The sequence below is a fragment of the Hakea prostrata genome, chromosome 3 (genome assembly GCF_041222555.1).
Source record: "Hakea prostrata isolate BN-2017 chromosome 3, UWA_Hpros_2, whole genome shotgun sequence".
NCBI classification, from domain to species: Eukaryota; Viridiplantae; Streptophyta; class Magnoliopsida; order Proteales; family Proteaceae; genus Hakea; species Hakea prostrata.
This window is the reverse complement of record NC_142602.1, coordinates 53,797,644-53,824,691: the sequence shown is the minus strand read 5'-3', so window position 1 is coordinate 53,824,691 and position 27,048 is coordinate 53,797,644. Positions and strand designations below refer to the sequence as shown.

Here is a 27,048-nt window from a genome sequence, read left to right as displayed (position 1 = left end):
GCCGTGCGCAGGAATCGACTTGAAGATTCACCGCCAGCAAGCGCCTTACGCTTGGAGGATTCACTAGCTGAAACCACCGCACTGGCCCCAACCACCACCGACGCAACCCTTTTCTTGCAAAATTTTGCTCTGATAAAGTTCGGGTTGATCTTGGGAGCCACTATGCAAAACAACAAAAAAAAAATCAGCCGTATCGTTAGACAGAAATAAACGACAAGCAACAATGGGGAAACCCTAGTTTTCTAAAGCTTCGATGCACCAACAAACTAAACCCCAAGTATAACTACTCGTGCAGTTTACTTCGGGGGAAGAGGGGAAAGAGATGAGAAATCAAAAAACTCACTTGTTCGTAAATGGATAGAGTCACGTTGGAGTACGAGGAATACGGAAGCAGCCGAAGGACGAAAGGTTGCTTTGGCACTTTAGCAAATCTATCTTGCAGAAGTCAGGATAGATGGAGAGTACCCACGAAGGCCTTAAATAGCCTAAGGTATAAGACGACGGTTGAAGGCTAAGGACAACCGACTACCCAGATCAAAACGACGCTTCGAAATCCGCAAAAAGCAAGATCAACGGTCGAAGGGATGCCACATGGAAACATGTGGATGCGAGCACTTGATGCAGAGAAACCTCCAATCGTCGCACTGCCATTAAAATAATGGATGTATTTCCGATTCATTGGAAACAGTGAATGGTACACAAAAGCAAGAAAACGTTTGAACTTCGCAGAAGGGAAACGTGCGGACTTTGCAATAAATGAAGTAGTGGGGAAGATTAACGCATCTTCCCGAAACGCATCTTCACAATATTTCTATAAGATCATTATTCGGCGAGGAGTGAAAAGTTAAGTGATAAGTTTTATCATTAATACTTTGATATTCAAGGCAATACTTCGGCAGGAGACGGGGAAATTTTGAGGCCAACATGAATAAAGAAATGTCTATTCATTAAATTGAGGGTACATCTTTACAAAAGAACAACTCCCTAAGCCTTTTCTTCATTGTTGCCCGAGGGACCCTAGTCGGGATGAATTTTCTCAGACCATGAGAAGAGCCTTCCTCAAGAGTGGCATCGGCTGAATCCTCTACAAGAACAACTTGAGACTCGGCTTGTGATTTCTCCTCCGGAAGTGCCGGCTCGTCATTCGGATATGCCTCATATTGAGGGTCACCTGAAAAGGATCATCTTCTCCCCGAGCCCAGCCTGGAAGATCCATACCAACTTTCCCGAAGACCTCCGGGTGGCATACCTCACGAAAAGGAGCAGTGTCGAAGTCGTGGATCGTTCCAAGGATCTGCTCCCAAACGTCGTTCCGCCCCATGCGATAAGCCCGAATGTTGTAGAAACCTAGCAATTCGGAGAAAGGTACGCTGTTCGGGGTATTTCCGAATGCACTCCTTCCGAAGGTCCGGCTTTATATGCTCAGAGCTTGCTAGGGATTGCCAACTTCAGATGTTCTTCGAGCTCCCTACTTTTGATTTCAAGGCTGTCACCAAACAACGTGGCAGCTGCCTTTTGCTTCCTGGCCTCGCGCTCGGCAGCAGAGACACGAATTTTCGAAGCTTCAAGAGCTTCCTTGAGGGAGATCACTTCTTCCTCATGCTTTTTCTGCAGCTCCACAAAGAGCTGCAGCAACTGGTCTATTTCGAATTGGCCTTGGCCAATTTCTCTTCACAAGTTTGCAAAGCAAGGAGCTGGTGCGACCAACCCGGCTCAATGCTTCCATGTGTTGATAAAAGCTCAACACAAAGATTCCCAGGGAAGACGGAAGATATCGAAGAAGTCATAAGAAATTATGAAAACATAAGTAAGCAAGAAGACCGGTACCTTGTAGATTGACTAACAAGGGAGGTGTCATCCAGGGCTTCAAACTCCCGGCGATCGAAGGAGCAAGACCGAGAGAGCTCCACTCTGCAGCCTTTCTCAGATCCCGAGTGACCCCGTCGGTCATCTTCGTGGTCCAATGGGGGATGAAGACTTCCTCACCATCCGTCGAAGCTTTGGATTTTTTGTTGGAGGGAGCATTAATTGTGTCATGCCTCCTCTTGGTTCGGACGGAGGAGGAGACGTTAGCCCTCTCCACCATTGGTTTCTTCCCTTTACCCGAAGCATCAGCTACAGTGCCCGATATTCCCGATACCCCCGTAAGAGGGGTCGGGAGAGGGAAGAGAAGCCTCTTGATCTGCAGTCAAGACCCCGGGCGATCGTTGCTCGGCTGTCACAACGGCCCTAGCGGCCTTCACCCGCAGTTTTCGTGGTTCGTTCGGGAGGCACCGCAAAGAAGAAGGACAAGAATCGGAATTCAAGACATATCACTTCACCAAATCAAAGGATGATGGTTAGAAGCTCACAATGAGCCAAGCCCCAAGATCGAAGGATGGAGTTATACTCCATTTCATATCCATGTATCTCTTGATACCACGGAATGGATTTGATCTTCCTGATGGCCGCCTCGTCTTCTTTGGATAAGGGAAGGCCCCGGTTACTTTCAGACGAAGAAGTAAACCTCCTCCAGGTGGTCGGGAAGTTAAGTTCCGATGGAGGCGCTCGACGTAAAAAAGTATCGTTCGCACCATCTTTTGTGATTAGAAGGGCAAGTTCCTTTGACAAGGATGCTACCCCTCCAATCAAGTTCAGCCTTATTGCGTTTGGAAAGAAAGACTCATCCGGGAGGATGGGAGATAGAAAGAACATGAAAATGTACAAAAAGAGAAAGAGATGGCGTAATGCCAAGTTCAAAACACAAACCCAAGAAGCCGACGATGAGACGCCAGCTATTGGGGAGGAGCATTCCGGGACAAATGTTCCAAGTGATTCAAAATCATGGAGAATAAAGGATTAAAAAAGGGAAAGTGAACCCCGCTTTCCAGTGCATCTATGTACAGAGAAAATTCACCCGAAAGGGATGAATCAACCCTCTCATCAGGGTGGGGAGCCCTAACCTAATATGAGGAAGGAAGGTCAAAATCTTGGACAGCTGAAAGAAGGGTTTCTCCATTATAAATGGAAGGAACAGAGCCAGGCCCACCATTGGACCCGGAGGTTTGAGGCTGCCTAGAAGACTCGACAATCTTGGAAGATCCAGACTCAAGAATGACAGGAGAAGTTTCGGTTTTTCTTTCAAAACCTTTTTGAGAAACTTCAGCGAACTCCTGCCAGAGGACGGTTAGGGTTTTGTTATCACTATCCGACTGTTCGGGAGCAGGAGAAGCAAAAGCATCACCGCTATCACCAACATGGGGTACTAAAGAAGCCCTATCGTCCGCCATTACTCGTTACAAAAAACTACAAAAAGAAAAGACCAAGAAACTTACCGATTCAAGGGGACGGAAGCTTGAGAGCAGGAAGGCGCGAAGGCACAACAAAGGTTCAAATTCCGACAGGAAGAATGAAACCTACGAAGACAATGAACCGCTTTTAAAACTCCCGCACGAGTGTTCGGGAATCTGAACGATCGAGATTGATTCAAAATCAACGATCAAGATTCAAAGACGTTTTGAAGGTTTGAACTCACGAATCCGAAATAGGCGTTCGGAAACCGTCGCTTGGATGACGTGAGCCACGACAGATCAACTGCAACGAAGATACGTGGCCTTACACTCACAACGCTCGAGGAAAAGTGACCACCGCAATAAATGTGATATGACATTTAATGAAGCACGCAGAGATCATCACCTGACGACGAACCCAATTAAAAACCAAGCCCTCGGGATCGACCGAACGCTTGGTCTGGGGGGCTCGTGATATGGAGAGTTTATGATCTGACCGGGTTCATACCTGGTCCGACCCTCGACCCGGTCGAGACGGAGAAAACCGAATCGCTCCCGAGCGAACCGGAGCCGGAAGATGGCTTGTCAAAGAAGAAAGATTATTCTCACGTCAAAGCGTGCCCTAATCTTACTTATGGATTAGGGTAATCACCCCGATGACAAGCAGACTCAAACCGACGGCCGCGGATAATCATCATCAAAGGGATAACTATCGCGTAACCTAACGGTTATCTCAGGAGTCCTCTACTAGTCCAAACTAGTAGAAGTCTATTGCTCAACGGATCTTATTGATAAGATCCAACGACTACCCGAAGAAGGCTCGAGTGCATCCAACGAAGGAGATTCGAAGGTACACTCTATATAAACCTCACTACCATACAAGGTGAGGGACGGATCAATCGATCAAAAAGAATACTATCTGAGACTCAGGTTCAGGTACATACCGATAGATCCAAACTATCGGCGTCTCGCTATCTAGATCACCTTTCCCGTTTCTTCATTCATTAGCTCGTGCTTCTAGCAGAGCCGTTTGTGATTAAGTTCATCAACTCGACTTAGCCTTCGGAGGTGGACTCCGACCCCAGCCGGTCGGGCCACATCCGACGCTTTCGCTTTGCAGAATTCTAAAAATTAAATAATTTTTTAAAAACATAATATATATATATATATATAAAAAATTTTTTTTCCCCCCCCCTTTTAAAAATATTTTTTTTTTTTTTTTTTTTAATATATATTTTTCCCCCCCCTTTTAAAAAAAAAAAAAAAAAAAAACGATGCTACCCCATCCGCGAGCACCAAGGGCCAAACAATTTTTTGATACTTTTTTTTTTTTTTTTTTTTTTTTTAAAAATTTCCCCCCCCCCCCCCCTTTCCATAATTTTTTTTTGCGGTGATTTTTTTTTATGTATTTTCCCCCCCTTCATTAAAATTAAGAAATCAAAAGACGATGCTACCCCATTTATAAAATCATATTAAACGTCAATTTTACCCTAAACTTCATTTATTTTGAATTAACGAAATGGGCAAAATCCAAATCCGATTTGATTTCCCACCTTCACAAAACTTCATCTATTTTGAATTAAAGAAATGAGCAAAATCTAAATCCGATTTGCTTTCCCACCTTCAATAAACTTCATTTATTTTGAATTAAATAAATAAACAAAATCCAAATCCAATTTGGTTTCTCACCCTCACTAAACTTCATTTGTTTTGAAAAATTTTTAGGTGATATTCAGTTTCCAAATTGAGTTGAATTCGATTTTCCTTCCTCTTCGGTTTCTATTTGAATTTTATTCAATCATTCTTTCTTTATTTGGCAAAATGGTAAATAAGTAAAGAGATAAGTATAAGGGTATTTTTGGGTTTTTGAGAAAATATAAAGATGCCACATCATCAGTTAACTAACGGAACTTAACGGTAGGGGGTAATAGTAATTATAGACAAAGTTGAAGGTTGGATTAGTAATTTTGAAAAGTACATGGGATACAATAGTAATAAAATCAAAGTACAGGGGGCCAATAGTAATTATCCCTTTTTTATTATTATTATTTTTTATTTTTTTTGTACAAATGGGTTTTATTAAGCCTGGGGATTAGGATATTAATATGCTTTAGCAAGAGTCAAACCCACGACCTCTTCACTAAGAGGTGTTAGTTTCACCACTAGAACAGCTATGCATTGGCAAACATTGGCAAACCTAAATATTATTGCATAAAAACAAATAAATTTAATGTTCTTTTAAATAGTAATGTATTAGAAGAAAGGATAATTGCTGTAGGATATTAATTTCCAAATATATAGAAGAATCCTGCTTAATTATAATTCTTTTATAACAGAATATGAAAATTCGTTAGAGAGTCACACAAGAGGAAAATATAACATATATAAGAGTAAAATCGTCAAATTTAACATTCTTTTACGCATTAAAGAATAAATAGAAAAATGAAAAAATAGAATCTAGATATTATTATGTTAAGATAACATCAAAGAATAAAGTCTTCTAGTAAACTATGAAACACGCAATGATACTCATAAATTAAGCACACAAACATAATTATAGATTTTGGCACATGTGTACCACCCCTTCTTTCTTTCTTTTTCTTCCTCCTTACAATTATAATAGATATAAATACAGTGGCCAAGGTTCTATGGAACAAACCAGCAAAGTAGGAAATGAAGTAATTTTGGTGATTCTTAACAAGAGAAAGAAGAGAAGTTTGGCAAAAGAATACTGTGTGTGTTTTTGGTAAGGTGAAACACTACAATTGAGCTAGTGATCTTTCTAGCTTTAACTTCTCTTACTAGTTTTGTGGTAGTATAGATTTTTATCTCTTGGTTGTGTGAGTTTCAATAAGGAAGATCTTTCTCTCTTTCGCTTCTCAATCTCTTGTCAAAATTTTGTTTCGCATTTCTATTTGCCTTCTTATTTTTGGGCGTAATCTTATTTGTTTATTTTATTTTATTTTTTATGAAGATAATTTTCTTTTCAGGAAAAGAAAAATGAGTCCAACTTATGTGGTAGATTACAAGGGACAACCCGCCGACAAGACAAGAACGGGAGGATGGTTGTCCGCCGCTCTCATCTTAGGTATCTACCTTTCTTCTATGCTATGCATACTGTAGAGCAAAAAGATGCAGGAAATTTCCCTATTTAAGCACATAAAGAGTTCATGGTGTCATTTATCAAATTTTAGAATCTAATTTTGATCAAATATCTTTACAGGCATTTATCATCAAGTAGGTTTATAGATATGTTTTTCTTTTAGAAGTATATATTTTACTTATTAATTAAAAAAAACATTTGTGTAGTTCTCGAGGCATGCGAGAGGTTTGCTGGGCTAGGAATGGGATCCAACTTGGTCACCTATGTGGTTGGGACGTTGCATCTTCCTAGTGCAACTGCTGCCAACATCGTATCAAACACTGCTGGCACAGGTTTGCTCTTAAGTCTGTTCGGCGGTTTCGTGGCTGATAGTTTTCTAGGCCGATATTGGACAATCGTCATTTCCTCACTAATCATGACACTCGTAAGTACTAGATAGAGTAGAGAAGATATATGTGTATTTCGAGTTCGGATCATCTCTTTGTTAAGCAAGCGCACCACAAAATTAGACGGAGGGTCATGTGAGACCCACTAACGATTCAACTCTATACACTTTTTAATTATTATTTAGATGTGAGCCTCACCCAATTTTATGGGGGAAAAACACCTGGAGAGCACATGCTGCTCCCCTGACGGAGGGGTGATGCTGCTCCCCTGACGGAGGGGTGATCCAAACTCATATTTTTTTTTTATATGGTTTTGTTGACCTAACAAGCTTATTGATGGAATATATATGATTGATCAATGGTGCAGGGTGCTGCCCTTTTATCATTATCTTCTGCACTGCCAGGACTACGCCCACCCCCTTGCAACATTAACAGTGATACATGCGTAGAGGCTAATGGTTTCCAAGTTGGAGCTCTGCTCACTGCTTTGTATGTGATTGCATTAGGAGAAGGAGGGCTTAAAGCCAATGTATCCGGATTTGGAACTGATCAATTTGATGAGAATGATAAGAAGGAAAAATCCAAGATGGATTATTTTTTCAGTAGATTTTATTTTGTAATCAGCCTTGGTTCTTTACTTGGTATCACTGTGGGAATCTACGTACAAGACAATGTCAGTTTTAGCTGGGGATATGGGCTTTTCTGTTTTGCATTCATTTTTGGAACACTTGCATACATGCTAAGAACAAGAAGATACAGGTACAAAAAATGTGCAGGAAGCCCTATTGTTCAAGTTCTCAATGTTTTGGTGGCCGCAATACGGAAGAGGAAACTGAAATGCCCTAGCAACATTGATGCCTTATATCATGACTCAACAAAGATTGCTCCAATAGTTGGTCACACAAACCAACTCTGGTAAGTAATCTAAGTACTATATAGCTATATAGATGGAAAAACATCCTCTGCAAACAGTGAACAACAATGCATTTTTGTACCAAATAAGTGGGCAAGAATGGTGGAGACAGCAAGGGTATTTTAGACCTTCAAATTTCTATTTTCAAATCAACCATTGCTTTCTCAATCATTCTCAGTCACTTATTTGGTACAAAAATGTACTTCTGTGCAGAGCAGAGGATGTTTTCCCTTAGATAGATAGTGAACGAAGTTCATTGATTCTATTTTATTGCACGCAGTTGGTTGGACAAGGCTGCGGTCTTGGACGAAAACGACTATGGAACTGATGGTTCCGTGACCCCGAATCGTTGGAGACTATGTACAGTCACTAAGTTAGAGGAGGTGAAAATGATGGTTAGGCTACTGCCAATTTGGGCCTCCACAATCTATTGCTGGTGTATACATTCACAGGTTCTCACCTTTTCAGTGGTGCAAGCTTCAACATTAGAGAGATCAGTCGGAAATTTTCTAATCCCTGCAGGCTCTTTCAATTTGTTCTATATTGCTGGCATATTGATTACTTCTGCTTTCTATGACCGGGTGATCATTCCCTTGATGAGGAGGTGGAAAGGGAAACATGGTAGGTGTCATATGATATACACCATTGATTCGTTAGAGCAGAAATTTCTGACTCCGAAATTGATACTGTTTTGTTCTTTTTAATCTGTAGGCTTTACCAGCCTTCAAAGAATACCCATTGGCATTGTTTTTTCAATCATGGCCATGACAGTTGCTTCTGTCATAGAGACAAGGCGATTATCGGTTGCTAGGGCTGTGGGTGCCAATGTCACAACATTGCCTATGAAATTCTACATGTTAATCCCACAGTTCTTCCTTGTTGGCATGGGAGAATCGTTCATCTACAGTGGTCAGCTTGACTTTTTCATTACAAGAGCTCCAAAAGGGATGAAATCAATGAGCACAGGCCTTTTCCTCTCTACTATAGGACTTGGTTTATTCATTAGCAGCTTGTTGGTCTCTGTAGTCAACAAGGTGACTGGAACCCAAGTTGGCACTGGATGGCTAACCAGTAACATAAACTATGGGAAACTATACTTTTTCTATGCTCTTCTGGCAGCATTAAGCTTTGTAAACTTGATATTCTATCTTCTTTGTGCTACATGGTATGTGAAGACAATGAAAAATGCTTCACGGATAGATAACATCGTTACAAGTTCGGACGAGGAAGCTGAACATGCCTTGCAGATGGAGGGTAGTATTAGAGTAGCAGATGATCAAGAATGTTAATGATGCTCTATTGATGCAGTCTGTGCCTTCCCCTTTGAATTTCCATTTTTGTGGATAGTTCTTTCCAGCTGGTACTTAGGGTACAAAGAAAGCAAGTTGATGTGCATAGTTTGTGTTCAAAAGGACTCTAGAAACATTGGGATGCTTTAAAAATTAGCCTACTTAATTATGTGTTTTTAGTTTAATCTTGATGCTGGGAACCATTTAATTACATGCTCCTCATCCTTTTACCTATTGACTCAGTTAGCCATTTTACCAAACAAGTTCTTGTGCTGTTCAAGTAAAGGAAAAACAATAAGACCCATCTTAAATGAATTAACTGGACAAATGCAATAAATCAGCTGTAGTAACATTAAGCCTGCACTTTCCATGCCAAGAAAAAGGAAAGTGAGGAAAAGATTTGAAACAATCTCAGAATTGGTTTTGATTAAGGGGAGCTTCAAGCCTCCCCCAGTACCCGAACTTTACTTCTTTACAGAACTGTACAATTAAATTCAGCAAAACATGCATCTGTAGCAATGATGACCTCTAAATTGTGTTTTTCTTGAGGGAAGTACTCGTTGATCTGGAATTTTGTAGGCAAGAGATGGGGAGCCCAGCAGGTAGCACTCATTGTACAAGAGACTGGCATTCATTCCAGCAAGTAGCAACCTTGCATGTATCAAGTTTACCACCCAGATTCTATCAGAAGACAATTTAAATGGGCAAATCAAGATAAGTAATTAGCTGCATTTCTTGCCTGTGACATATAAATGCACTATATGCACAGGCAATGGAAATCAGGTCAAAATATGAGATCAGAGATTTCCGTATCTTTAATGAATTTGTCAAAAAATGCAACGACGTAGAATCACCTCTCAATTTCGGCCTCGAGAAGCTTCCACAGTAACTCATATCAGGGTTTAACTCTACTGCCAGCATGCGAGATGCCAATACCTGATAAAGGCAGGTCTTGCCACCTGGAAATGTTCATTTTCGCCATTTTTCACACAGTGCACTTGTTCTTTCTAGTGCACTCAGAACAAAGAGAAGCTTCTTCGATGTCTAGAAGGGCGAGAAGAGTGTGCCTGGTCAACTGATACTCTTGGGCTCCGAACAACACTTTCAAGGGTATCTGTTGGTGCATCCTGAGATCGTGGTAGAAGCTTACACCCAAATTTCCTTGCCAATAGACGAGGAGAAATGAGAGAGCTATGAGATTTAGCTACTCTTTGCATCTCTTGCTTTATTCTAACAAATTCATGTTCAAGTTCTGCAACCCTGGTTGTCATCCTCTCTATGTCTACCCTCAATACCTGATTCTCACGAACTACTGTGACCCATCCTTCTCTGTGCAGTATTTGGCCTGCTATATCACTAGTCGCATTAGCAACACCTGCAGGGGCACCTTCATTGTCTAAGACATGAAGACAGCCTGCAAGAGCTGTTCTCAACTGCAGCTGCTCAAAGAACAAGACTTGAAGAATAACTCGGAGTGGCAGCCGCTGATTTTGTGATGCATGGGCACAGGCGTCAATTGAGAGCCGCTGGTAGTCAATTACATTGCAGAGTTGCTCCTTCTCATTCTCTGAAAGCCATGGATGCTCCTGCCAATGGCCATAACACACTTAAATGCTGAATTGCAAGGTCCTGATTCAACCGACTAGACTACAAACTTGTATTGCAAATAAATCTAAACCGCAAAAAACCTAAACAGACGTAAACAGATGAAAGAATCCATCCTCACCTTCCTAGATAGTCATAGCAGACACCAGGGAATATTAATTCTCTCTAAATTTGCAAATTGAAATTCTCAAAGTCGTAGGAGATACTAGATTACAGGAACAACACAGCTACTTGAATTTTCTTTTACTAATGTACCATTTGATGCATAATTAAGCTCTAAATTGCCTTCTGCAACATGAGATGGCTTAATGGTTACCACATGCAACCAAAAATCCCACTCACTGGTCATCACACAAAGCCACAAATTCCAAAAGTATTCTTTACAGTTAGGTGTTCAGTAGCATGGGTGAGTTCTCCACTGAAGGATTGTCTTAATGAAAAAGCAAAGTTGGAGCTAGTTATTTGGCATTCAAAAAGGTGGAATTAGTAAGACTAAGAACAGAGAGAAGTGAATACCTTGCTAAATTTTACTAACTAATGTACTCATGAATAAAAGTAACAGAAAATTTTACTCTACATTAGGAGAGTGATTGCTCAAACCTTGAAATAGATATCCAATGCTCGATACAGCCCGTCATGCAAGAACCTCGAAGAATCTGGAAGGGCCTCCAAGAGAGATCGTAGCTTTTCAGGCTTCAAATTTACATCAGCTGCTACCTCTGCAATATAGCTATCAATCAACTTTGCAACTTTCTTTAATGATCCAGATGAAGGAGATGCTTCTTGGTCAAATGAAGATGGAGAAAATGATGTTATAGTTGGTTCTGACAGAAAATGATGTATAATCCGCTCTACACTCTCGGTATTGTAGAGAGCATCAGAACCTGAATAACAAGGAATGAGAAGACCATCTAGAGCAGCCAGATCCAGCTGCATCCCTATTCTCCTCTCCAAAGAGTATTTGCATGGTTCACTAACATCCAGAATCATAGCCACACGTAGAAGTCCCAACAAGAAGCGGCAAAATGACTTTCCTTTCTTTTCAGGAAGCAGCTTTTCAATGCTTTCCAATAGAACTTTCTGATCAATGGCCACAGGTGTCAAGCTGAAACTTGTGACAGTTCTTGTTTTGCCACTTTGTTTGCTCTGCCACCGGCCAAGACCTGGAAGATACTTTCTTGCATAGTACATTATTGCACGTGCTAAAATTTCAGGTCTCATACCTCTTGCAATCATTGTTTGAATAAGTCTCTCAAACAAAGGCACACTGAGATAAGAAACATCTTCGAACCACCAGTCAGACTCTGAGCTTCGGATTTTTGCCCCAGTGTTTATTCCATTCCATAGGATGCTTCCACCAGGGCTCTGTAAGCTTCCATACATCATCATGGGCCATCCAAAAAGACTAGGATCTGTACAGGCCATCATAGAGAGAGAGCTCAGACATTTGCTCAGAATTTGGAGCTTCTCCACTCTTGGAATGACAGGATCAGAACTCTGAAGAGCTAAAATACAATCTTTCCAGTTACGGAGTGTATTCTTATGGAAGAAACCCTCAGACTTGGCCAACAAGTTCTCTTCCCCATATTCCTCTGTCATTTCAAGATAATCCGCCATACAATATACCATTACTATGTTCTTTGATGTCAATTCCACTCGCATCCCATAGCAGAATTTAGCCGCAACCAGGAACATGTCGGGTCCACCGGGAAACTCACTCAATGCAACATTCATAGTACCACCCCTGTTATTCTGGGATTCTTCTAACATATTTGCTATCTTTCCACATCTTGACACAAGAGGAAACTGAGTGTGGAAGTTTTGTTAGATATGAGATTATTAGGATAAGAGAAAGCATCTTTCTTTTGTATTGAAGATCCAATTAAGTTGCCCAATATGACAGTTCAAAAAGGGAGAAAGAAACAAAATCAGACAATAGATCCAAACATTTAAACAATCCTGCAAAAAATACCTTCCAAGTAACTTATCAGATACATATATGCAAAAGCCCAGACTTACTAACAATGTCTACAGGCTACCTATAATAACTGAAATGTAAGCATGCAGGAAGAAAAGCTAAGTCCACTGGATAAATAGAAAATTCTACCTTTCAATCTATCTCATTCATTACCTAAAGGAAAACAAGAAGGAAGAGCACATACATTTCATCCCTAGCTGCCAGTATGGGAGAGAAGGTGAAGACTTGCTTATTAAATAACTTTTTCATGCTCATAAACAGGTAATCTAATTTTTATTCTAGTTGTCAAGATGAATCTGACAGACGCATTTTACAGACTGCAAGGATGACCAACCAACAAAATACCAGGTCCTATGATGCAAACGTACAGGAGAGATCCACTGTCCAACTGGCTCCACCAAGAAATTGCCCAATTGTATCCCCATTATTTAATATCTTTGGAAACCAGAAAACTTAGTCCAAGTGGCATGTGCATCCAATAAGAACTTAGAACATTGTGTTAGCGGCAATTGGTGAAATAGCAAACAGAAGTTTTGGATTCTATGATTGAGAGCTAAAAATATAAATATTGTCAAGTACCTAAAAGTTAAAGTGTAATTCTGCAACAGAAGAATGGAGAAATAGGCCAGTTTTCATGTGTACCCATCAATTTGCAATACATTTTTGGTGCTTTCAACAATCCACATATGAAAATTTCTCTCAAGTCCGATCTACACAATAATACCCACTACTGTTTTTACCCCTTTTTCAGTTACAGTAATCATCATAATGGAAAGGTCCGTGTATCTTGAATTTCAAGAAATACAACAGCATATCACGAACAAGACAAAAATATACCTTGTGAAGATGGAAGAATACTCCCTCTACTTCAATAGTGATATCACTACGCAGACCACCATTGCAGAACCTGTACAGTAAAAGAAGTCATTATAGTCTCTCTGACTCTCTCAACATGCTATATTGCTTGACGAAATTCTCTTTTAGGTAAAGGAGAATTTGTAAATTAAAGCATTAAAGTTGATTCTAAGCATAGAAATTGGCATGTTCATTTAAAAGATGAAACAGAATCCTGATGTGATAGGTGACATCTGACGAAAAAGAAAATCCCAGAATGACATAATAGACTCGTTTCGAATGCCATGGGAAAACAAGAGTGGGGATATGGATTCAAGTCTGCAATGGAAAGCAACATTCTGTGTTTGATTGAAGAGAAAAATGGAGTTTTGATATGGCTCCAAGGTGATGATTTCAACTACCAAGAAACAGCAGAAGTTGAACACTTACTCCTCACCACTTGGTTCCTAAAACCGAAACAGAAAGAAAGAAGCTACATACCAATTGTTTCCCTCACGACGGAATGAAGAAATCTTCCCAGCAGGAGCCATGACATACCCAGAGCTAGAGACGCTTCAGAGCCCTTGTTAAGGAAGGAGGAGGAAGAGAGCTAGTTCCATGAACCATCAAAAAGATGGGTTGCAGAGGAATAAGAAAGAGAAAACAAAAAAGAGGGTATATTAGCTCTATACAGAAATTCGTTATAGGTGTCTGTGGAAAGGCAACCGCCATGCCTTTGCCAACCCTAACAGCATCCAAGAACAACAGCAGCAGGAACCAACACAAAACACCATCAACACCACTAAACAGACATGTTTCATCAATTAATTAGTAACACTTTTTGCTTTCTTTCCCGGTTTCCCCCACCAAAGAAATACAAATTTTGTGGGCAAGCCTCGGTGGCAAAACGTGTATGAAACTTTAAATTGAAGTGGAGGGATTCAGCCATAGCCACACAACGCCCAAATACGGAGCTTTACCACCATGAATGCTATGTCATGCCTTGCGAGAGGCCCCCCAATACGAGATGGGTCGCCGGTCTGGTCGGCTGACTTAGCCTTACACGCTTCTAATCATTGAGACCCAAATCATGCTTTGTGTTTCTTCTAAGTCTTCTCTAACTTCCCTTCTTTTTAATTTGGAGAAGAGAGCAGTGGTAGTGGAGCTCCACTACCACCTACAAGAGGGACCTCAGGGCTCAGGCTTCATCATCATGAGAGGGAGAATGGCGAGACGTGACTTGTGCTTGACTCCTTCGTCTGTTGGTTTCCCACCAAAAATAAAATAAAATAAAATAAAAACCTCCAATTTGGTACAGAAGAAAAGACAAATACCTTCACGAATCATGGCTGTGTTGAGCTGAAACAGATTAGACCACAACAGAAGAGAACGGCTTTTGTTTTTTCACCAAAAAAAAAAAAAAAAAAAAAAAAAAAGAAAACGGGTTTTCATCCTCTTGTCTCTAGCCCCTAGTTGATGTGCTTTTGCTTTGCAGCAGTCGGCCTTAGACAGCGAAGCTATAGCTTTTGAACTCTTAAGTCTCTAAGGTGGAATTGGACCACTGGGGGTCGACCATGTCCATGCTACTATCAAACAGATACATAAATTCTGTAACCAAGAAATGAATAAAGACCAAATAAACGGATAGATAATGCTAAGTGATCCGCTATGTAATTGATCCAACTAGAAATATAAAGAAAACAACACTCCACAAATTAAGAACTGTTGTACAGCGTATCCTCAACTGAGGGCCTCACACCAAGGTGGGGGAGAAAATGTAGCCATAAGGGGTAACCCACAAGCTCCTTTCAATCTTATTCAAAGTGGTCATTGCCCACTCCTTCAGCTAGCGTGTATAACACGGCTGACCGCAACGCAACGCTCCAGCTTCATTAATTAGAGATGAAGATGCTTGACCCTGCTCTGACATGGCAAGTACCAGAGACCTTGTATGGTTACGAATGATGACACGGCAAGTATGGAGACCCGACTATGTTTTTACACAGTTATACACTTATACCTTGGCAAGGAATTTTTAGTATATTTCAGCAAGAACCATTCGGCGCATCTCCAATTACTGTTTTTCAGTGAATTGAACTGATGGTACATTGGTACCCCACTGAACTGATGGTACATTGGTACCCCACCTCGTTCTCCAGTAAAATAAAATAAAATAAATTTTTTTCTGAATATAGTTCGTCAAAAAGACTATGTATGTATATTTGCTTTTTGGGAATGACTGCGACGTCTTGAATCTACTCAACTGTCAAGAGTCTACAAAACAAGAGTGGACACGGGCCGACTACAATGGTTGGAAAGTTATCTCCGACGATCAAGTTAGTAAAGGTAAAATTCAGAGGACGTTGCAAATGCGTAGAGATTAAACACTAAACTTGGAATAGTTTGATTCAGTTACCTTTGCCTGCCTAATGGTCGTCAGATCTAGTACGTAGGCTTCACATTGGTCGTTCAATTTAGGTATAGAGTAGTTGAACTTCCTTCAAAAGCCCTGCAGATTTCTCTTTCCTTTCTTGGGTGGATTTCTTTCCATCTAGATCTTCTGCATATGCCGCCATAAGGGTTCCCTGAATCCCCCATGGAGTCTCCTGATATCTATCCCGAACTTCTTGAAATATGGGATCAGGTTCCTCGTCCCCACTTCATGCCTGATACTGGTCCGACTAACTCTAGCCGAACCCTCTTCCTTCTTTACAAGCCATCGGGTTCATTCGGCCCTAATCTTTACTCATCACCATGTATGGACCATCCATTTCCTTGTAGATGGGTGCCATGTGTCCCAACATCACATCAGATGGTTGAAATACATTTATCAGTCACATCAATCAATTGATGGACATAATGGTACACAAAACACAGCTTCTCATCATAATGTTTTATAATTAGAAACACAATCATTTATTGTAGGTGAACCTGATGGAAGAAGAAGAATCTCCTGCCCGCGACTGTAATATCCAGCCCTATTCTAACCTTGACCCTGACCCGGATCCACTATTGTATTCATGTCCGAGGACCCGAAGCGGTGGAAGAAGAGATCTATGGACCATCCTGATTGATGATCATGATTCGGAGACCGAGCCCATGGACATTGACAATGATACCCCTTGCTTAAATGCATTGTCAGTGTTTAAAGAAAGTCTGCGCATCGGAGAATATTAATATGGTTGATGTACCAAATGACCTCCTGTACACAATCCGAAGGTATTCCCCGAAACTAGACTTCTTGATTGAATTGTGGAAGAAAACCTCACTCAATTTGACCTTGTATAGCCTTTCAAATCCCTACTTGAAGTTGCTGTTCTAAACCTGAGTTTTCTGCTGAAATCATCTTGGTCGATCATTTTGGTCGATACCATCAACCAAAAGCATCGACCAAAATGTCCCAGTCTGCCAAGTTAATGATTCCATCGAATATTCCTTTTCTATTTAATATGACCTCGAGCCTTGAGCCTTTTGCAATCATTTTTCTCACACGGGAACGTGGGGAGAGCTTCCCAAAGCCGGCTCCTTGGTTAGTGTGAAGGGCATCTCATCAAAGACACTTAGTTTATCATTGATTCTTGCATTCATCTTCTACACTAAGGTAAGACTCTTCATTCCACTCTCTACCCTACCAGTTTCTACTCCTTTCTATTGTCATCTTGCTGATGGGACATTTGGAATGGTGCTGCAACCTTGCAACCACCACTCCAAGTGCCTACTCATGCTCAATCCATGATTCCCTTAGCCATTCATTGATGCTAATGCTTATATCTCATGCCTAGCATATGTATTCCATGTTTTACCTATTAACATCATACCATTTGATATCAAACTGAGCTATAAAGTGTGTTATGTTCATGTTTAACATTGCCATATGATTCCAATCGAATTTCTATTAGTTCCTCTAGCTATTGCATGCTATTCCTCATCAATGCAATCAATTCCAACTCATGCCATGATGTTTATCACTTGAACTTGATAGCTCAAATTGGGGCTTTTTAATTAGACCATTGGATTGGGTTAATTCCTTGATTTATAGTGTTCTACTACTGTTGTTAAGTATGCCTCCAAGTTCCAGATTGATCCGAACACCGGAAGACTCATTTCGGACCAAAATCCACTATTCTGCCCAAGGACTATTTTGGTCGATCATTTTGGTCGATACCATCGACCAAAGTTGTTGCTGACAACAACCTTGGTCAGTTTTGACTCGAATGACATCCGATCTTCCCGACTTCTTTTCTAACTTATTATTGATGTCTGTTTAGGGCCTTAACACTTCTATTGGACTATTCTTGGTATTCTCAATTCATCATCAACTCATCCAAGGTAAGGATAGTTATATCCATAAACATATAAGTCATCAAATATTGAACTATGCTTTATTCAAAGAATGAAGTCCCTAAATTTCTTTCAATCATTATGATACTGATACATATGTGTTGGAACAATAATATTTAAATCTTTATACAATTGTTGTGTTACTCTATCATTTTGATTTGCTTATGTTTATAATGATTCGTTTCAATATCATGATTTGAGTATTATTATGAATATGCATTGGATGCATGAGAAATGATGAGATCTGATGTGTGATTGCTTACGTATGACTTGGGATTGGAGGGTGTCCTACTGACACTTCTGTCCTTGGGCATCGGAGGGAATAGTATGGGATATTCTCCGATGGTGCCTATCGACACTCTCTCGAGTTATTGGATGACATACATAGGAGTGTCTAGTTGTGTGACTAGGTTCATCCTTGTCGTGTCAGACCCGAATCGGAAGGGCATTGAGACCGAACAACCCGTGGTAGTGTATGGTTGGATGGGCGCTCTAGGCCGGTAGCCAATCCGGTAGGGGACATAAACCATGCTACGGATACACGAAAGGGGCCATTTATTGGTAGAGTTGCATATGGATAGACTTGGGCTCACGGGCGCTCAAGACCGGTAACCAATCCGTGAGAGGACGTGAGAGCTTCCTGTTTACTATATGTGGATGACCAATAGGGTTGATGAGTCCGAAATCCGGGATTTCGCTCGACTCTAGTGTGAAGGATACCGGAAAGGATTGCCGGGGGCGAGGAATGGACGTATCTGAATCGACTTGACCGATCGAGTAGATGACTTGCGAGTGGGCTAGGCTTTACTGTGACATGCGCCAGTACTTGACCAAATGGTGATGTGAGAGAGCGGTGACCGATTCCCCTTACCATGGTTTTGATGACTTTACCGATCTTCCCCGGGCATTCCCAAGATATGGAAATGGGAGAGTGACTCGACGACCCGAGAGAAGTACGGTGCTATGACTTAAAGCATGTCTACCTTAGAGACCAGCATTCATAGAGTTAGGCTCATATTTGCATCATATGTTCCATATCACATTGCATTATTATATGTTCTGAATGTGTATGATTTCTAATTATGGAATAACTTCCTTGCTGAGTTCTTCGAACTCATTCCTTTTGTGCGGATGTTTTAGATTACATTCCAGTAACCGAAGATTACGATGGCACCTCCTATGAGGCGGACTATGATTCCACATACTACCCCTCCGGGTAGTGGCGTCGGTGAGGATTCGTATATTGGAGCCGAGGAGGATTATTATTCGCACCGGGGTTAGCCCCAATCAGTTGTGCGGGAGGCGGCAGTGTGGGTTTACTTCATCCGTCTTGTTGAGGAGACTACTATTAGTATAGAAGAAACCCTAGCATAGTGCCCCATTCCCCTGATGTATTTGTGGAACCATTGGTCTTGTAACTAACTTATCTTTGAGTTTATCTTTTGACACTTAGACATGTATTTGACGTTATCACACTTCTTTTCCGCTGTTCTAAGAGAGTGGTTATCATACCTTCTCTCACCCTTACGATTATGCTTTAATGTTATTGCCTTCCGCACTCTGATTTATTTAGTCTTATCTTATTCATGATATTTAGTATTAACTGTTTTTACCATTGATTATTACTGTTCATGATTGTGTTACCGTGTATGTGGGAGGCATGGACCTCAGATTATTGATCCTTGGACTGTGGATCACATCCCGGGTATTCCAAATGGGGTACCGGCTGGGTGGATGTGACAACGACACCATAGGTCCATAACATGACTTGTTACAAATAAGATGCACACACTTGTACAAAGATGGCATATCCCTCGTAGGGCTGCAACTGGGCCGGGCTTTTGCAATCCCAAGCCCAGCCCTATATGGTATAATTTGAGCCCATTCCCACCCTGGCCCTAGTTTAGGGCCAATGATTAGTGTCCCTGGCCCTAAGCCCTATAGGGCCAAGCCAAGCCATTCCCGCCCTAATTGGCCCTAATTGGGCCGGGTCAGGATGGGTTGGCCCTGATTGGCCCTAATTAGCCCTGATTGGCCCTTGACCTCATTGGCCCAAGCCCTAATTGGCCTTGTCCCTAGCTTTAATTAGCCATATCTTTGGTCGTAAATATCAAATGTAAGATAGGTAGTAATTAAAATACATATGAAAGTGAGAAAAAAATTTGAAAATCACGAAAGCACCGGTCTCTAGAGAAAACCTATAGCTTTGGTCTCTACTTCGCCGGAATTATGCCAGGTGGGGGTCGTCCTCCTGGACCTCAACACCTCAACCATGCCGAACCTTTTGCGCAAGGTTCTGGACAGCATGCACCGAGACGCTCCTGGGCTAACCTTTTCAAGAGAGGGAATGTGAGGAATGATTCAACAGCTTTGCCCTTCTTTGAACCCACAGTCGAAGACGGCGAGATTATCACTGAATGTATTGACGAAGAAGTGATGGCAAGCAGCCCTTGTAGGATTTGTATTCGGCTTCAACCCATCGTATGCCAGCATGCAAACATACGTAGCGAATAACTGGAGTCACATTGGTGGAGCGAAGGTTTTTGGTCTTGACAATGGCATCTTTGTGTTCGAATTCAAGGACAAGAGTACATGCGAACAAGTAATCTCAGAAGGACCATGGCTTTTTGGTTCGCGTCCTCTTGTCATCCTACCATGGTCAGTGGCTACCGCAATGGAGAAAAAAGAAGAAACTGAACTCCCTATTTGGATACGCATATCGGGCTGAATATCCATCTTTGGGGACCTAAAACCCTGGGACGTATTGCGAGTACACTCAGGACCCCAATTTGCATTGACAATTGCACCATGCACCGACAACGATTATCCTTTGCAAGGTTTTGCGTGTCGATAAAAGCGACAAGTGGTTTACCATCAACCACCACCATACAGTTGAGGGATGGCTCTAAACAAAAATTGTCGATTGTGTACGAGTGGGTGCCCGAACTATACAAAGTGTGACATATTTGGGCATACGGAGGGGTCGTGCACTGCTGCACCAACTCAAGCAGAGAGTGATGCTCAACCGACGGTAGTTTCTGCAATGCAGATTGCACCACAGTGGCAAAAGCCAAATCGACGTCGAAGGGGACGATGCCCAGCGCCGCCATTGGGAGATGACAGTCAAACTCCATTGGAGGTTGCGTGTGCAAACGGGAATGTGCATGGAGTCCGCGATAAACTCGCCCAAATAATTCCTAATAGTGATCTACCACTTGAAAACGTGGACAACTCAAATTCTATCGTGGAAGTTGATATGGGTGTGAATTCTACACCAAGTCAAATTGATGGTGTACAAAACTCATCCGAATTAACACTCTTCCACCTACCTGGGCCCACAGAAGAAAGTGTTAAAAATCAAATACTCAACTCTATTGTGCAACGAATAGAGAACCCCACCTCACCTCACTATGCTCGGCGTCTGTTGGATAATTTCAATACCCACCCTCGGCAGTCTCTTCTTAAACGTTCTCGCACCTCAAATCCAGGTAATAGATTTGAAGTGTTAGCAGGCGGTGATCACGGCCATGATGGAGAAAATATTGACGAGGACCATGGAGATGGTCGCATTCATGATTGCAGTCCTGATAGGGGCAATCCTGTGCAACGCCTCAACCCCTCTGACAAGTGTTTATAATGAAGTTAGGAGCTTGGAACGTTCGTGGGATAACTGATCCAGGTAAACGTAGAGCAGCATATGATTGGGCACAATCTCATAACTTGGCAATTTTTAGTTTCATTGAAACAAGAGTAAGTGCATGCAATTACAATTCATGTATGCGTATGTTTGAGAATAGATGGAAAGTAATATTTAATCACAGCGATCTCATTAATGAGCGTATATGGGTTCTCTGGGATGAGTCTATCATTGATATGGAAGTAATTCTCTCCACCTCACAGCTTATACACACCAAAGTCTCCATGAAGCAGTCTCATCAAAGCTTCTTTGCATCTTTTATATATGGAGATAACACCTCTGTGAACCGTGAAGCATTATGTTGCTCTTGGCGATTATAATGCATATATGCATGTTGGGGACAAGCAGGGCGGTTTTACCCTTTCTTTCCAGGAGACACAGCCCCTTTGGCAATGCATGTTTGATCGTGACCTTCAGGATCTTAGGTGGACAGGGTATTCAAAGACTTGGAGTAATAAGCATCAAGGGCAACAACGAATTGATTCCAAATTGGACCGTGTGGTAACAAACCTTGCTTGGCAGCATATTTTCCCCTACTCTTCGGTTAGATTCTCTAACCCTGGTGTATCCGACCACTCGCCTATGGTTCTTGACACTGGATTCCTGCCTAACCCACATGGAAAGCACTTCTCCTTTTACAACCATTGGGCTTCCCATCCTGACTTCCTCCCATTGGTTGTGGAAGCTTGGAGCCGTGACCAGCCTGGCTCTCCAATTTGTGCTTTTCTTTTAAGGCGCAAGGAAGTTAAGAAGTGTCTTAAATCTTGGAGCAGACGAACATTTTCAAACTTAGATCGACAAATTATTGAGAGACAGGAGGAAGTAAAGAAAATTCAGAATCACATTGCTTTTAATCAATTTACTTTTGTCGACATTCAGAAGGAGAAAGTTGAGACTGAAGCTCTCAAATCCCTATACTTTGCTAGGAAGTCAGAGTATCGCCAGCATGCTAGAGTTCAATGGCTGACCAAAGGAGACGATAATACAGGGTTCTTCCATAGAGCAATACAGGATCGGCGGCGATGCAATGCGATCTCTTCCATCTCTGACTCGCATGGTAATATTCTAACCGATCCTAACCTCATTCGTATTGAAGCTGGAAAGTATTTTGAGTCCTTTTACTCTGGCACTCCCCCCATAATTTGTGAAAATCTTAATATATCTATTGATCGGTCACTCCAACCGGATGAAGCAGCCTTGTTAATTAAGCCTGTCACTGATTCAGAAATCAAGTCTGTAATTTTTGGCATGATGACAACAGTGCCCCAGGTCCTGATGGATTCGGCGTAGGTTTTTATAAAAGCAGTTGGGACATTATTGGCAAGGATCTTTGTGTGATTAGGGAATTTTTTCGAAGACCTTGGCTGCCTGACCAAGTAAAGCTCTCTCACCTCACTCTAGTTCCCAAGGGTAACATACGAACTCATTTGCCAGAATATAGACCTATTGCAGTCTCCCCTCTTCTCTACCGGTTTATTGCAAAAATCATAGCTAACAAACTAAAGAAGGTGGTCACTAAACTTGTGGGCGTTAGTCAAAACGCATTTATCGAAGGAAGACAGATCTCTGATAATATTCTTCTAGTTCAAGAACTTCTCTATGGATATTAGAATAATATGAGTACACCCAGATTCGCGGCCAAACTCAATATCAGAAAGGCTTATGATTCGGTCCAGTGGGATTTCCTCCTCAAGTTGCTTGGTAAGCTTAATTTCCCACCTCTTTTTATAAATTGGATATATCAGTGCACCATTAACCCAGGGTATGTGGCCTTTGTAAATGGTGCCTATTCGCCAAAATTCACGGCAAATAGAGGTCTTCGTCAAGGGTGTCCCATGTCACCACTACTTTTCAATATAATCCTACAGGTGTTCACTGATGATATCACTTATGCTGCTACCATGGGTAACTTTGATTATCACCCTCACTGCAAAGCCCCTCAAATCACGACAGTAGCTTTTGCGGATGATCTTTTTGTATTAGGTGCTGCCACTTGCAAAAATGCAGATTACCTCCGTAATGCCCTCCAAGGTCTTGCTCTTCAGACTGGTCTCTACATTAACCATGAGAAGTCTTCTATTCTCTATGGAAATTGCTCTCTCACCACTATGGAGACCTTTGAAAATACCTTGCATATTCCAACTGGTACCTTCCCATTCAAGTATCTAGGCGTGCCAATTACAGCAACAAAGCCCAACAATATGAATTATGAGCTGCTCATTCAAAAGGTGAACAATCGCATCAATTCTTGGAGAAATCGTGTACTATCATATGCGGGCAGATTGGCACTGATACGGTCTGTCTTAATGGGGATCTTTTCTTTCTGGGCTAATGCTTTTTACATTCCAATTAGCATAATCCAGAAACTGGACAACATCCTAGCTAAATTTTTGTGGAAAGGTGCCTTTGAATCTGGCAGCTATAAAGTTGCTTGGGAGATGGTGTGTAGGCCAAAAAAGGAGGGTGGCCTTGGTCTTAAAAATTTGCGTGAATGGAACCATGCGTTTCTCATGAAGCATTTTTGGAGTTTAGCAACTAATCGTACCCGATGTTGGACCTCTTATATTCATCATAGATGGTTGGCAAATCAATCGATTTGGGGCCTACAACAACCAAATCAATGCTCATACACTTTGTGATGCATTATTAAAGCTCGAAAAGAGGTATTATCCAACTCTAAAATTTTGTTGAAAGATGGAACCTCAACATTTTTGTGGGATGATCCTTGGATACAAGACAGCCCTATTCATCGGAATGACACTCTCATTGTAGAAGCCCTCGGTCGAAACCTTGCGGACAAGGTGGCATCATTATGTTCAAGCCCTGGGATTTGGAGAGAAAACATCACTGACACTGCTATTTTTAACTATTGGAATCAAATCTCATCTATTTGGTTTCATCCTCATCTTGCAGTAGACAAGGTCATCTGGACCCCTGTGGCGAATGGGGAATTTACTATTAAGTCTGCCTGGAATGCCTTTCGTTGTAGCAACGATGAAGTCTCATGGTCAAAGCTAGTTTGGAATCATGGTACTCACCCCCGTTATGCCTTCATCTCTTGGCTTGCATGCCATAAACGCCTAACCACTAAAGACATCATGCTGTCATGGGGAATCCAAGTTGATCCAACATGTGTTTTCTGTCATCAAGCAGCTGAATCCATGGACCATTTGTACTTCAATTGTTCATTCACCAAGTTTATTTGGCAAGGGGTGCTTGCACTCTGTGGATACCATCGTTCTCCATTGAGCACATGGACTGATGAATTAAATTGGATCTCCTCTCACTGGCCAGGAGCCAATCTCAAAAGCAAGGTGAAATGCTTTGCATGCACAGCAACTATTTATCGCATTTGGTATGCTAGAAATAATCGTATCCACAAGGGAGATAACTCTACGGCAGTGGTTGTTCTTGCGCACATCATTGTCGATACTCGTCAACGATTCACTAAATCTCAAGAATTTATCGAAGACAACTATAATAACCGGAGTTTCTTCGAAAAATGGGGAATCAGAGTGAAGATGAAACACAAACAAATCACTCTATATCGTTGGGTAAAACCTCCTAATGACTGGATAGCAGTAAATTGTGACGGCTCTGTAAGGGGTAATAGAGGTGGGTATGGAGCGATTGGAAGAAGCTCAACTAGCCAAGTAATATTTGTTGCTGCAGGTGGGTCAAAGGAAGCTAATGTTCTGAAGATGGAATTAAAAGCAATTATGTGTGGCCTTACTCAAGCCGATCGTCATGGTGTGTCGAAACTGCAAATTCGATCGGACTCCCAAATAGCCATTCGCATTGTTACGGAATCACTAAGCACTCCTTGGGTGGTGCAGGATATTTTTGATGATATTCAGGAGATCAAACAGAGATTTCACAGGGTTGTGTTCGTCCATCATGTCCGTGAAATCTAACATGTGTGCTGATTTTCTTGCTAGCTTTGCTACGGCTTCTTCGGAAACCGTCTTGAACCCTTGTAACCTCCCACGTGGCTTGTCCGAACTAGTTTTAGAGGACACTCGTGGGAAGCGTTACCAGAGGATGTAATCTCTCTTTTCTTTCCAGTTTCTAATTCAAAGCACCTTTTACCAAAAAAAAAATACATATTAAAGTAATTAAATTCTTAAATTCCAAACTCAGTTCTGGAAAATAAAATAGTAAAGATGTCAACAAATAACCCAAAACTTATATTCAATATGTATTTAACTATTTATACCCATTTAGATTTTAGAGAAATCCAAATTTCTAGGGTTTTCTAATTTGCTATTCGATGAAAAATTATGGTTATTATATGCAAGCTCGAAGGGAAAAAGAAAAATATTTATCTCAATCCTCAATTAATTTCTAACTTCTAAGACAATGGTCAAACTTCATTCCAAATTTCCAATTTGTCTTTTCCTCAAGTTTCTCTCTCTCTCTCTCTCTTTCTCTTTTATTCTGTTTTTTCCTTTGGTTTTTCTCCAGCAGCAAAGAGTTAAAATTATTCATGAAATAGAATAAGTAGAGAGAATAATTGTAATTAAATTTAGGCATATTTGAAAGTCAAGTCAATTATAGAGAATGTCACACAAACTCTTTTTGTAAACTCAGAAACATCAGAGATTCAGAATTCAAAAGGAATCTGATAAATGAAAATTTTATCTTCAAAGTCAAGAATTTAAGCCGTAGGTAGGTATGTTTTCATTCACAACTGTTCAATAAATTGATATCTTTATTCAATACAAAAAAAATCATATTCAAAACCTTGTTAACAAGTAAATCGACAATAATTTAGTATTCAACAAAAAAAATATTTTTTTTTCATAGTTAAAGAAAATGATGTTTTAGTTATAAACATAGCTATATGATTTTAATAATTTTTTTTGAAATATCATAGTAGATTTGTTAGATATTCATGATGAGAAGTTGGGGTATAGATTTGTTAGATATTAATTCTTTATGTAATAGTTTTTATTATTTATAATATATTATCTCGCCTTAGTCAAAAAACAAAATCAAGATTTTATTGAACTAAAAATGACTTTGTTGGAAAAATAAAAATTACCTTCAAAATAATATAAAAAGTGAATTTATAGTCTAATATGATCAAAGTGACTAAATGCCAAATTAGACTCATATCAATGTTAGTATGAAGATCAAATTAGGGTCAGGATCAGGGCCAAAATCAAATAAATGCTTATTACATTGGTAATGAGGTTATAATTTATTTTTATTAATTTTCTACAAAACATGATCATGTTTCTAAAATTTGACACGTGTCAAGTATCCACCCATATGTATTACAATTAATTCCTCTCCATATGGGTGGAGGGTCCAGAGTCTTTAGACTCAAATCAGGGCCAGAATCAGGGCCAAGATCAGAGCCAAGATCAGGGCCAAGATCAGGACCAGAATCAGGGCCAAGATTAGGGCCAGAATCAGGGCCAAAATCAGGGCCAAAATCAGGGCCAAGATCAGGGCCAAGATTAGGGCTAGGATCAAGGCCAAGATCAGGGCCAAAATCAAGGCTTGGGTCAAGGCCAAAAATCAGGGATGGGCCGGGATGGGCTGGGCAGGCCAGAGAGTAATCCCAGGCCCGCCCTTGGCCCTAGTTCAAGGCCAGAATATTTTGGCCCTAACCCGCCCTTAGGGCC

At 41.0% G+C, this 27,048-nt stretch overlaps 3 protein-coding genes across 4 annotated transcripts in view; 2 read left to right on the top strand and 1 right to left on the bottom strand.

Moving 5' to 3' along the window:
* LOC149022487 (BTB/POZ domain-containing protein At3g44820-like) overlaps window positions 1-14,719 on the bottom strand; it is a 62,891-nt gene extending 48,172 nt beyond the window's left edge. Inside the window, exons 1-4 of one of the 2 annotated variants that reach the window (XR_016172432.1) lie at window positions 13,879-14,719; window positions 13,381-13,450; window positions 11,166-12,371; window positions 9,920-10,546 (exon numbers count right to left, since the gene is read on the bottom strand). Coding sequence is in view for 1 of the 2 variants with exons in the window: in XM_089150561.1 (XP_089006687.1) it covers window positions 9,977-10,546; window positions 11,166-12,371; window positions 13,381-13,450; window positions 13,879-13,928 (1,896 nt within the window). In the remaining variant the exon portion in view is untranslated. Of the gene's footprint in view, window positions 1-8,995; window positions 10,547-11,165; window positions 12,372-13,380; window positions 13,451-13,878 lie in introns of those variants that run through there. The other variant, XM_089150561.1, reaches the window with a different exon arrangement.
* Window positions 6,599-8,960, top strand: LOC149022488 (protein NRT1/ PTR FAMILY 6.2-like). The gene is made up of 4 exons (XM_089147355.1): window positions 6,599-6,796; window positions 7,126-7,673; window positions 7,952-8,292; window positions 8,383-8,960. Exons 1-4 carry the CDS (start codon window positions 6,614-6,616, stop codon window positions 8,958-8,960), a joined length of 1,650 nt encoding a protein of 549 aa, XP_089003481.1. The 5' UTR covers window positions 6,599-6,613.
* A 6,635-nt stretch (window positions 14,720-21,354) lies between the features above and the next one.
* LOC149022486 (uncharacterized) lies at window positions 21,355-25,329 on the top strand. Its single transcript, XM_089147637.1, has 4 exons — window positions 21,355-21,597; window positions 21,710-22,684; window positions 23,161-23,965; window positions 24,068-25,329. The coding sequence occupies exons 1-4, from the start codon at window positions 21,355-21,357 to the stop codon at window positions 25,327-25,329; spliced, it is 3,285 nt and encodes a 1,094-aa protein (XP_089003763.1).
* The last annotated feature ends 1,719 nt before the right edge of the window (window positions 25,330-27,048 follow it).